General features: G+C 41.1%; 1 protein-coding gene across 1 annotated transcript in view; it reads left to right on the top strand.

Moving 5' to 3' along the window:
- Positions 1 to 478: 478 nt before the first annotated feature.
- clmpb (CXADR like membrane protein b) overlaps positions 479 to 12,940 on the top strand; it is a 63,800-nt gene continuing 51,338 nt past the window's right edge. The window contains exon 1 of the mRNA XM_078246565.1: positions 479 to 911. Coding sequence (XP_078102691.1) covers positions 863 to 911 — 49 coding nt within the window. The 5' untranslated portion in view covers positions 479 to 862. The remainder of the gene's footprint in view (positions 912 to 12,940) is intronic.

Genomic DNA, 12,940 nt, shown 5'->3' with positions numbered 1-12,940 from the left:
TTACTTTTCTGTCCATCAAATCAAATACCCGACTCGTGATTTTAGCCCTAGAAAGTACAAAGAGCAATGTTAAACCATGTTAAATTACTAGCAATGTCATAGTGATACTACATTAGATTGCAAAATACCTTAAGATAACACTCTCCCTATAATAATATTATACAGTAATATAGTTATATGGCGAAGTCTAAGATGGAATAGTCCCAAAGACTCACTACAAACCTTATGCAGTTCTATGTATAGGACTAGTATTTGCTAATAACAGTATACCAAGATTTTCATTACAGGCAACATTAATTCCATTCATATCAGAGAAATCAGCTCGCTCGTGCGTGCAACACTTAACAAGAGGACATCCTCTCAACAAGCCTTTAGTGTTTTTTTGCAGGATGCTCTGGCTGTGTAAGAGAACTTCAGACTCTAGAGGTCTCCATCCTTCAGCATCCCCTCATCATCCACCTATTCGCCCTCCTCCTCCTCCTCTCTGGCATTTTGTGCAGCGGAGGAGGAAAGGAGGAGAGACTGTTGAGGAGGAGACAGAGGGGACACTAAGACAACACGTCCCACGCCAGAGCCAGACAGCCAGGGAACTTTGATTTGACGCCAAGTAGCCTGCGATGAAAATGACGATGAAGAGAAAGAGCCACGTTTCTTCTTCTTCTTCTTCTTGGGAGGCTTAGATATTTCGGGCGTGTGCAACATATGATGTCCTTGGACTCATTTGCTCAATGAAGATTTATTTAGGCTATCTCTGATTTCGCTCCTCTATTCGCTGATGGCGCTGCTTCGTTCTGCCCGCACTTAGGTCAGCCCGATGAATGTGAAGGCAGTCTGAGCGCATTGTTTCCAGCTCCGTTTGCATATGGGATTTCCAGCCGTGATGTCTGCAATATTTCGCTCTTTGTTTCTGGGTAAGTCACTTCCCATTCCTTTAAAAGAGAAGTCATTCGTTTAAAAAGCACTGGACCGTGTTCGTCTGACATTTCTCATTGACGATGTGGACACTGATGTATGTCGTTATTATATTTACAATGATTTATTTTTATTTTTTATAATATACATTTTTATTGTTAAACGCGTCCTTAACAACACATCTGGCAAATGTTTCCGTCTTCGATTTAGAATGATGTCAGAATATATAGTCACCCTCGCACTTTATAATGCGCATATGTTAAGAAATTGCTATTTATATTCACGTGTATCTGAAAAATGGAAACACACAAGCAACATTGATTTCCAAACCACAAGCTGCTCTACTTGGGGGAGTTCTGAAAAGAGAGAAAATGTAAAGGGGATAAAAGTTCACCTGACCCCTCCCTGCTATCCAGATTTATTTCTATTGACCCTTTAAGTGCATTGCTTGACACTCATTCTTCAAAAACAGACCTGCTGCAGATGAGCAAAACGCCTTTTTTACATTTTTTGGTCAAAAGTAAAAACAAATAAAAAATCCAAACATAACACATACAGCAACCACTAAGACCCTGCAGGGTATACATTTTCCACAAGCTCTTTCTTACTGTTTAGCCCAATTTTAAGTGTCCTGAACATCATTTTGAGAATAAAAAAAAAAATGTTCAAACTTGTGGGGCTACATAATTTGTTGTTTAGTTTGAAACAGAACTTGAAAAGGTTAATTGAAAATGAAGCTTCCTTTGTCAGTTTTTGACTATTATGTTATCATCACTACTGCTGATACTAATACCAATATACAGCTCTTATTACTACTATATTACAGTATTGTACTGAGGGCCTTTCCACGTTCAGAGCTAAATGAGGGATTGTTTAATTTCACTGCGACTTCACTGACTGGAAGTTACTGTGAGACAGTGTGTAAATGACTTCCAGTATGAGGTTTCACACTCCTTACTGCTGTCTCATCATCTGCAGTGAAATTTCCCCAACTGGGTGTAACTGGGGATAAACCAGCATTTTCCAAAGGGACGTTTACAGTCTGAAGTGACTATGAATAGAAGTATTTGGAAAGAAAAAGTTTGGAAACCTCTGAGTTAGAGTAAGCGTGGTTTAAAGTGGCTGTGTGAGGAATAATGCACCCGCGAGCTTTGGTTTGAGTCCAAAAGTCGTGCTCTAGTCTGCGTGAAGCTTGCTGTTCGTGTTGTTGCAGTCTGGCGAGAAATCAAAAGAATCATTCGTGTTTCATTTTTTATTCCATTAGTTTAGACATACAGCTGGTGTTATTTGCTCATGCTGGCTCTGGATTGTGCTGTAGATTTGTAAATGCCTAAAGAGTTTGTTATCTCCGGCTCCCATTATTCAGTTTCTTACATATTGCGGTGACCTCTCAGGAGAGTATCCTGCTCCTTACCCAATGCATTCTGGGAAAAGCCCCAGTCCCCCTGTGACCCTGAATAAGATAAGCGGTGAATAAAATTGAAGGATGGAGATCTTTTGTGTGGACCTGCATACATGCTGATAAGGCTTACATTGGTCATCCAGTGAATCCACAGTATGTGCTCAGTGGTGATGGCTACTGATCCTGCGCTTCAACTAAAGAACTGACTCGGCAGTGGACACTGCATACAAACAGTTATGGTTTCAGTTATCAGCCTGGTTGTATTAGATAATTATTTGATTACCTAAATAGCAGTTTTCTATTACTGATGATGATGATGATGATGATGATGATGATGATGATGATGATGAAAAACACAAGCAATTCTTAGCTGGCACAGCTGAACCAGCAATGCAGAGGTAAAATTATACAACGGTAATTTGTTCCCTAATAAAAAATAATAATGCACTTTTCTTAAAATAACCATCAGCCTGTAGCTAAGAGTATTAAATGACTTGTTGTTGCCATGGTGAGGCATTTTCCTCCTTCCTCTGTCATGTCACAAGATATGACTATATAAAACAATTTGTGCTGCGGAAAATGATATTGTTAGGGTGAATGTACAGTACAGCAACCTGGGTCATGTGTCTCTCATGCGAGAACATAATATCTGCCAGTCAGCCAAAAGAGCATTTTTCCCTGACCAGGGAGATATGTAGCTTTTCAAGCTAGGCGGTTCTCCTGCACCACACTGAAGGGCATTTTCCTGAAGTTATTGCCTGTATTAATTCAAGATCAACACTGAGGCCAAGTAAAGAGAGGAAGTGGCTGTTTTATTATAAAAGAGTCAATAGTCATTAATAGGGGCTCATTTCCTTTTTATTTGGCTGTGGCCTCACAAGTCCTGAGATATCGTGTATGTGTTGGAGATGTAATATCCACTGTTCACATTACAGATAAGTAGCACAATTAATTGCCACAGAGAGTTCCGTATAGCTCCCTTCTGTGACTCTGCCGACACTAAGTAAGAAGGTCAAATAGAGTAACTGAATATCAGTGTGGTAGATTCAGCCAGGTAAAGGAGACTAATGATGGATTGCCTGTCTGTCCTTGTGCCAGGATTAAATTATTCTGAATGATGGAATTTGAAAACGACTGTCCAATAAGTAATAACACAGTGTAAGTCACTTGACAGAAATGTAATTGGAAAGAATGAGCAGCTTTTGTGTGAGATACAAACCCTCTGTACCCTCGCTTGGTGGAGTCTTATGTTCAGTCTATAAGACAATGCAATGTGAGTGATCATTGGGAATGCAGTAGGGTCTTAACATCAGTGTGCGTGTTGATGCTTGTGTGTCTACATGCATGCATACATGTGTAGAACAATGAGAAGATGGCAGTGCCTGTGCACGCCTGCTAGTGTTAGATGTAGATAAAGAGAGCAGTGGCTCCAAACAGAAATTCTGTCCCCATTCTATATTTAGCATGTCTGCTGGGGTAGGCAGAGGATCTCTGAAATGTGAAGATGACAGGAGCCTCCTGAGCCAGAGGTTATGAAGTGACATCTTGATGTGTTTGCGCCTGAATCACACTCCCACACACACACACAGCCACAGACTTCTGACATTCTTATAAACCCAGAGACATTTCGATATCTTGACGTCTAGTTACCATACATTAAGTCCTCGTTTTGATCTTCTTTTGATGCGCATTATTCTTCAGCGTTAACATGTGGCATCCCCTATACATTCTCAGCCTTGAACATGTTTGATTTTCGAGAGCATGTGATGAATTTGGCAGATCTGCTTTTGTGGGACTCGAATGGGCACGATGTTTAGAGGATTTGTCAGTTAGGTGTGGAGCCTTGCACATCAAGTTAACCTTCATCTCACATTGTAGAAGCGTAGACCTTTAAATTACTTTAATTGGCTGGTTGAATTAATTTGTAGGAGTTTATTTGATGAAGGTGATGCAGACAAATTCAACACATTCAGCACATGTTCACACACGGACTGGGCAAAGGGACAATGCAAAGCATCACAATACATATATGTACCCAGGGATCAGTATCCAGTATATGTTACATTTAAGCTCTGTACAGTGCAGTAAAGATGCAGCTGTGGAGGGGAAAATAGCAAATAGCTTGCAGTGCATTGCTCAGATAGTTAAATGACTTCCCTTCCACGTACAATGTCAGCGTTTTGACATGCAGAACAAAGTGTAAACAGATTTCCGTCAAGAGAGGATTTTATTACTCAAAGCCAGAGTGGCAAATTGGAATGGCTCAGCAAGGACAGAGCGCTCCTGAATACAAAACCTTGACTAAGGGTGATTGAAGAGGCCTACAGATAAGTGCAGAGGTCCTGCCGTCCTCAAAACAATTGACCCATATCATTAACAAACACTGATTTGCCTTCCAAGCACTTTCCCCCTGATGTGTACGGCCTTTGAATGACAGCGTGCTTCCCTGAATAACAAACCGTCCTCTTTTTGTACCTGAGGGATTCTTCATGTTTTCATTGATTTTGGTGCTTTTAGTCTTTCTATTCTGTCGTAGCAAGCTGGATGCTATGCTTCAAACAAGCGTGTTTGTAGTGAAAGTGTACCTTCTTTGTACTGTAAGTGTATTTATTCCTTCTACTTGAGGGTCTAGGCAGGTTGATTTTTATAGCAGCCAATGACATCCAAGGATTAAAAAAAAAAATCAAGGTTGCACTGGTGGAATGAACGTAGTCTTTCTTGAATTCCTCTGCTTACATCTCTACAATATTTCTTTGTTTGACCGTTTCTTTATCTTTCTCCTGGTGTTTTTGTGCCACACCCATAATATCCAAGCTGTCCAAGCATGGGTCTTTTGGCACTTGCATCTTGTAAAACACAAGACATATGCCTAGACCGAGCTGGGTTTGTGTAGTGTTTCTGACCTATAAACCCTCCCCCTTTTCATCCTTCACTGGAAAAATCACTTCCAGATTATTTTGGATCGTATGAACAGGAACTGCCTATTTCACTTTACTGCTAATCTTTGACAGATGTTCAGGAGAGGCTCACATTCACATTCACTTGGGCCACATGCACAGTATACACAGGACATTACAGTACACTAGTATACTGCTGTACAAAAACAATTAAAGACTAACATTTTTTGCAGATAAACTAACACACATACATATAAGAACTACCTGCTGTTTTATACATTAGGCCAGGAAGATTAGATCGACATGAGGAATAAAAAGATACTTTATCTTTTATCCCACTGCCCCTGGATCTCTCACAGACTGACCTAAGCAGTTAACCATGTTAACAACATGGTTAACTGAATAGTTAATAGTTTTGGCACTGCGTTATGGCATCAGGAATGTGTAAACTTGGAGCCCCAATTCATTATAACTAATAATAAATAATGCAAAAAGCAGAAACATCGAAAAGCAGGTAAATTAAGATCAGATGCTCAAACTAAAACTAGGTAGCCCTTTAAACCCTTGGGTAGTCATGGCACTGAAACGTTGCATTGGCCCCTAGTTCCATGAAATCTCTACTGCCATGGCATTTCCTCCAAAGGGAGGATTTCTGCCTTATTTGCAGTTTGAAAGTCAATGGAGCAAGTGCAATTACAGCTTTCTATTTTCTTAGAAAATGTGAAGTGATTTGCTGCCTGTGTGCATAAATATTTGAATCAAGGTCTATGATTGTTTCATGTAAGCATTGAGGAGATCAAAGAGTGACCGCTGATGCTGTTGGCGAGGTGAAGCATGGATTTGTCTCCCATTGATTCACCACAATAAAGGTCTGGTCTGATATTAATTCTTCGCAGCTATTGACATTGCTGGAAATAGGATTCCATCTATCCCCAACCTAGTGCTCTTCGGCTGCAAGAGCAAAGGTGATCAAAATTCATACATTTTACGAAAATACCATTTGAAATGATTTGTTATTTGTTTTATGCTATCATCTCAGAGCTCTGCCAGCCCTGTTGGGGTGCTTTCAAGTGCTTTCTGCCTTAGTAAAAACTGTCTTCTCGAAGCAGAACATGCTTTTGATCTATGTTCTCTGTCTCTGAAACCAGGTATATATCTGTTTTCTGTGCAGCTGCATGATCCAACTGTGCGGGAAAATAAACAGCTCAAAAAACCAACATCCCTATTGCTGAGGTGTCTTTCACTTTCAAGCAGCTTAGCATAGCGCTTACATCAATGACACAAAGGAAGAAAAAGCAAACTCTTGATAAAAAATTTAAACCCAATGAGCAGCACAGGGGTGACATTGGTTGTGTTACAGTAGCAGTCATGCCTGTGTGTCTCTTTCCTCTGTCACCTGGAAGCCTGTTAAGAAAGGTTTACAGAGCCTGATCAGGCTTATTGCACAACTAGATTATATGAATTAATTCTCTTAACTCATGAGACCTTGATTGAACAGTTTGATGTTTTTACTGCTGGACTAACATTTTTCAGTGAGTGAAATAGTGTCAAAACCCCAGTAAACTGTCTGCCAATAATTTATCATTTTTTTACTGGTTGTTTAGCACTTTAATTGCTCATGGGGGGCACCTGTCAGACCCCAACCTGTGTGGTGCCTCAACTCACACTGTGATTATTGATTATCATGCCCAAATATCAACTTGGACATTCAAACAGCATCATGCTGCTGAGATGAGAATCAGCAAGAGAATACAGCTCACAGCCAGACTGCGACCACAGGGTGTCCTCCCCATCAATTGTAGCATAAAACAAAGGATTTTTCATGCAGACAGAAATCATTTATTATATGTATTCCAGTATGGTGTCGATGCACATAACATAGACTTTTCTTCCACTCTACATGCCACTCAGCTGCAATTTAATCCTTAGAATCGATTGCATGATGAATAAAAGCAACTTGCTCTGCCCCAAACAATGGCATCCTAGGCAAGGTTTTTTTCTCCTCCTCTTCCGCTTTTCTAATTGTGAGCTGACTGAATGAACGCAGCAAAAGTCGCTCTATTTAGACGCCTGCTGTTCCTTTCAATTTGAAGCAGTTTATTAGTTCAGCAAGCAGGGCACTCCATTAGGTGTTTTGAACCTGCGTGCTACATTTTCTCACTCCATTTCCTCTTTTGCTTGCCAGCCTTCCCTAAAGCATTAGTAGCTTTAATCATTAGAGGCCCTTCTGCCCTTTAAACATTTATCTTGAGCCGCTTTTGGTCGTCACCGAGCAGCCTGGAAAGACTTAAAGATGGATGGTGTTTGGAAGGGAGGGAATTCGGTGGCCATTGATTAGAGTGGTGAAAGACAAAGTGGTCACCTGCACAAGACCTGAACACCATCTGGAGGATCCCCTCCACTCGTGGTGCTTGATAACTGAAGTCAGGACTCAGCCATCTGCCCAATTTAGATCTATACTGAGAGTGAGAAAGAAAAGGATTTTTTATTTTGGTTGGAGACTAAAAAAATTGATCATTCACTAACTTTAAATAGCAGGCTTAATCTATTTATTGACTGTAACAAATCTTTGGGAATGACCTTTAAAGCTGTGTAAGATATGCAATTCTGCTGATTGATTATTTATAGGGATGAAATCCTTGGTCATCAAAACCTTACCTAATGTAAATGCCTTTCACAAGGAACTGTAAAATGCAATAACTTAGGCCCAGTCTTGGGTTGCCAGTCCTGTTCTCTTGCAGTGGATGTTGTGTGATGGATGGTTTAATTATCCAACCACAATGCCAGCCACTTGGTCTTTCATAGCACAGCGAATACACTGTAAACTGAATATAATTGATCAATTACTAGGTTGTCCACAAATTAAGTACGTAATGTCGCTGATTGCACTACAGCTCTTTCCCCGAGTATTATAGAGTGTAGAGCCCTCTATCTGGCCGAAAGGTTGAGAAGTTTGTTTCTGTGGGAGATGATATCGCTTGTTCAGGAGCTTAGGCTGTGGTCAGAGTACAATTTATATGTATTTGCAGTGCTAAAAAAGCTTATTTTTTATTCCTTTGTCGTTCTACTTTTTTCTCCCTTTCCCGGCAAAGTGGTTCAGAACAGATGGCACCACCACCTTTGTTTTTTCCAACTCGTTAGACTTGGCTTGTTGATGATATGGAGCCTTTACGCTATACTGCCCATGCAGATGTGTACAGTACATTTTCTAATGTAGCCTCTGTCATAACATACCAGGCAGTAAGGGTGGTGTAATCCACAAGTATCCACCATTACATGTTAGTTTTACACTGTATCTTCCGAGGCTCTTTATTGTGCTTTTCCAAAAGTGGACATGCAAGCATGAGCTTTGCATGGACATAAAGTGAACACAGAGTTTGTTTGTGCTTGATACTGCAACTAAATACAAAAAGTGGTGTTCATGTGCTCGTGTGAAATCACTACAGTAATAGAGTGTACCTCAGAGACTAGCGAAATGATGAACAACTGACAACTTTCCAATCATAACCTGCAACTCATTCAGAGAAGATAACGTCATGTTTCCTCCATTTGTATTAGTAATCTCCTGCATTTCTGTTTAGTGCACACTTGTAAGTCAGACCCGACTTACAGACACAGGCTTAGGACTGCGTTCAGGATGCCTGTCATGGTTTGGCGTTGTTGTCCAAATTGTCAAACTTTGAATGAAATTGTATTATGGTTGCCGGATGAGGGTGGCGTGCTCTTTAGTGTGCAAACACTGCAGTAGTGAGTGAAAGCTGGGTTGAGTTTTATGGCTCTCTCAAAATTATTAAACATGAGGCTTTTTTGGACCTCACATGTTCTCTCAGCAGCAGACATAATTTTTATTTTGTGTCTTTCTTCAAGAGGGAAATCAAGAGTGTTAGCATTTGGCTTGATTTGCTGTCTGGGGTCCAAAGACGCTGTAGAGGAGGAAATAGCAGAGTTTGCTAATTCAAGCTCTTAAAATAATTAAAGTTGGCATGATGACTCTGCTTTTTAGATGGGTCCAAGCTTAAAAGAAGCCAGCTTTGGGAGTTACCACACAACAACAGCAAGCTGTGTTATACACCATATGAAAATTAAGAATAACAAAGGTTAGAATATGGAGATAAGATCAAAAACACATGCATAATTCTGTCACTTTGGAGTGAAATTAAGCTTTTGGCCAATGACCCATCATACTAGAAAACAAAAATGCGTTGTCCATTTAGGAGATGGAGATGCTGTTTACTCTATTAACCTTTCCTTTTGGTTGCACTCTTGACATTGAACAATGTGGAAGAGGCCTACTCCTCGCCGGCCCTTTTGCTAATGAGGCAATTAAGTCTATCCTGCCTTGGTTGAGCAAGGGGCAGAGAGAGCAAGGCAAGTCATCTGCTGTCTCAGCAAACACCAAGCATCTTAGCCGTCCTGCAGTCAGAATACATAACAAGCCCTGCTTTGTTGTAGTGGTCCTACTCTGTCAGTGCGACCCTCAGCACGGCTGGGGATCACAGGCAGCATCAGGCCGTATTTATCCATGTGCACTGAAGTGCAGCAAATGGAAATGGAAGAAAAGCATTGAATAAAATGTTTGGCTCTATTTGTAAGCTATTGTGAAGCCATGGTGGGAAGCAACTGTGTAACATAGCCACAACTGCTTGCGCTGCCTGTTTAGGGATAAAGCAGTGGACTATTGCTTTTACTGCCTGGTCTCAATTGTTAATGCTTCAGAATACTCACAGAACATCTCAGTAATTGTACTTATAGAAATCAAATGATTAAAGATATCATATTCTGAATCATATTTCAACAGTGGATGTGTGTCAGTGCTGCCTGATACCTGTTTCATGTATTAGCCTCTGCGTGTCTTGTTGACTTGAGTATTTACCATGTTTCTTTTACGTAATGAGTTATTTATGCAGCTAAAAGACCACTTGCTATTCAAAAGACTAGCAAGTGATGTCGAGACTGGTGTACACTGTGGCTGGAGATTTACTGTAGTGTACTGTGGAGTGGAGGATGTATCTCTGATCCAGAAAAGCAAGGTTATGCCTCTCTTTTTCACCTGCATGCTGATAAAGAAAGGGTCAAGATATGAATAAACAATATTGTGTGACATGATTGAGTGGCTGTCAATGTGTGTTCATGCCTGATTTCATCGCCAGATTCCCTCTCTGACACATGATAGGGATAGCATGGAATTGCAATTGCCTCAAGAGCTATCCAGGATAATGTTGATTGCTGTAAAAATGTGCTGATACTTCGCATCCATTAAAAAAATAAAAAATGAAATGACAGCAATTAGCATGTTTCTTCTCTCTTATTCTAGTAACTGGCTGCTATGAGCAGCTGCCATGTCCTACAAAAGGGCCCTGCCTTAGGGCCTAAGTTAATGTGTTTAAGGGATGCACAATTCTAACGAGCGATAATGGAAGGCTTACGGCTGCTCAGAAGGGATTAGGGGACATAGTTGTCTGTCTTAAAGCTCAGGCTTAACCATCATACTGTTTTTTTCCCTCCTCCATCTCTCCTCCCTGGTAATGAATCGCCAGTGTTTCCTGACATAAGGCATGAAAAAGGAACGTCTCACTCGACAGGGAATGAAGACGGCTGCTCATTAGCTGTGGAAAGGTGTACCGAACCAGAAAGAGGAGATGTCGGGACAGATTTGCTTGAAATCAATGCCTGTCTCCTGAAGCTTCTTTTACAGTATGTGGCTGCCATGACTTATCAGAAGAGATTCATAGACGCTTATGTAAGCAGGCAAAGGTGGGCTTATGCCACACAGATATATGTATACAGTGTCAAAAAGTGAGCACTATGGCTCATTTTAGCATCAGATTTCAGACCTCTTGTGCAGGTTTCAGTGTCCACTTTAACATATTTGCCTTCGCCATGTGACCAGATCAATACTGAGAGATTACCTCTGCTCGGTGTGAGACACGGATGCTTCTGAAGTGGCAGGATTGGAGGATGACAGAGCTGACGGTTTACAGTTACAGGACACTAAAGATGCATAGTGGCAAGGGCGCCAGGAAAAGTGCACAGTTAGCAATGGGCTGCACCGGCAACTGACCATGTGTGTTCACCGCTGGCTAAAATTTACTGACACTCGACACCACAGGGTTAGGGTTAGGGTTCTTTTACTGCAAAATGTACTGAATAACACAGAAAACATCACCATTACACACTTCAGCAGCAGTACAAGACAATGAAAGCTTCATGGTGTTGTTGTATTAATGTGTTAGAGTCGCAATCTAATATATGCTGTTGCTACAAACCCCGGACAGATGATATGACTAACCTTTGGTTTATACCGATGCTGTCCTTTTGCTCAAGCTAACAGCGCTCTTGTGAAGCCAGATAGACGTGGGCGCAGGTTTTCGGAGGCGATGTCAATAGTATTGTCACTCACCCCAATGCGGAGTGCATCGGGAGGCCATTTCATTGACATGCAAGTTAGCACTGTTTTATCGTCTGGTAACTGTACCACGCAGGTTCCTTCAATCAATCACAATGCAACGGCGCCAGCACATTTTTGATTATTAAAGAAAGTTATTGTGTTGAAGCGCAAAGCTCTCCTTGCAAACACTGCCCATTCTGACATCTCCTTCATTTCCCCCCTGCCTCACTTCTCCATTGCCCATTGTCATCTTCTCAGCCAAAACAACTGCATATATAATCACCTTCTATAATTGATCTAATGAAAGGGAAAGTCAACCTGCCCTGTCCGTTGGTGGTTGACCATTTTGATGTATTATTGCACACATTATCTTCTGAATGCATTAGCATGGCTAGCAGAATGGCTTGAAAAGCCTGGAAAGCCTTTATTGTTCACTTTACATATTGATTTTTGTTTTCATGTAATCCAACTTATTGTTTATTTATCACATCTGTCGCAGTCAACAGCATTATACTTGATCGGAGGGCAGAAAGACATTTTTTTTTTTGCTGACCCGAAATGTTCTCTGTATTGCCCTTGTTTGCTTACATGGCATTGGAATGCAGTAGCAGTATGAATGATGTTTCACTAGAGTGACCAGCATGGTCATTAATCCTAATATTTAGACTGTAGCCACCATCCACTCCCAGCTGTGGCTTGACTACAAGTAATCATAGCCATACACCGCTGTGTATTGTGATGCAGGAAAAACACAACAAGCGCAGAAGCTGAGTCCATCAATCGAAGAGGCCAGATATTTGTTCTTCTATCTCATGTTGGAGGATTTTTAATGCCACCCTCCCCCCATGTTGAGGGAATATGTTTATGAGCCCTTTCTCTTACTGTTCTGTCTCTTCCCAATCCCCTCTCCCTCTTACGGTATGAGACGAGGGGTCTGAGCGGATGGAGCGCATACAGCTCTCCGATGCAGGTTCGTGATGGATGGCCACTCAGCTATTCCCCCCTTTGTTCACCAGAGGCCGGCCATATTTCTCCTTCAATTGCCACTGTAGACCTGCATCTGCATGACTACAGTCAGGGATGCTGCTTTCTGTAAGCGTAGCAGGGCCGAGTAGGAGTATTTGATTAGATGTAATGGAATTACAGTAATCTGATTCCAAAAAGATGACATCTGTAATCTGTTGCACTTACTGTAAATATGCAGTAATCAGATCACAGATGCTTATGATGTTCCAGAGTTATTGCATTGCTCAATACAACCGTGGCATCTAAATTGTGGAATTGTAGATTAAAATGAAACCTATTTAATGGGAATGATTTTATAGGAGTGTGACATAAATT

This window comes from Sander vitreus, chromosome 3 (assembly GCF_031162955.1).
Source record: "Sander vitreus isolate 19-12246 chromosome 3, sanVit1, whole genome shotgun sequence".
In the NCBI taxonomy this organism is placed as follows: Eukaryota; Metazoa; Chordata; class Actinopteri; order Perciformes; family Percidae; genus Sander; species Sander vitreus.
Note: the sequence above shows the minus strand (reverse complement) of the source record. Positions and strands in the feature narration are given on the sequence as shown.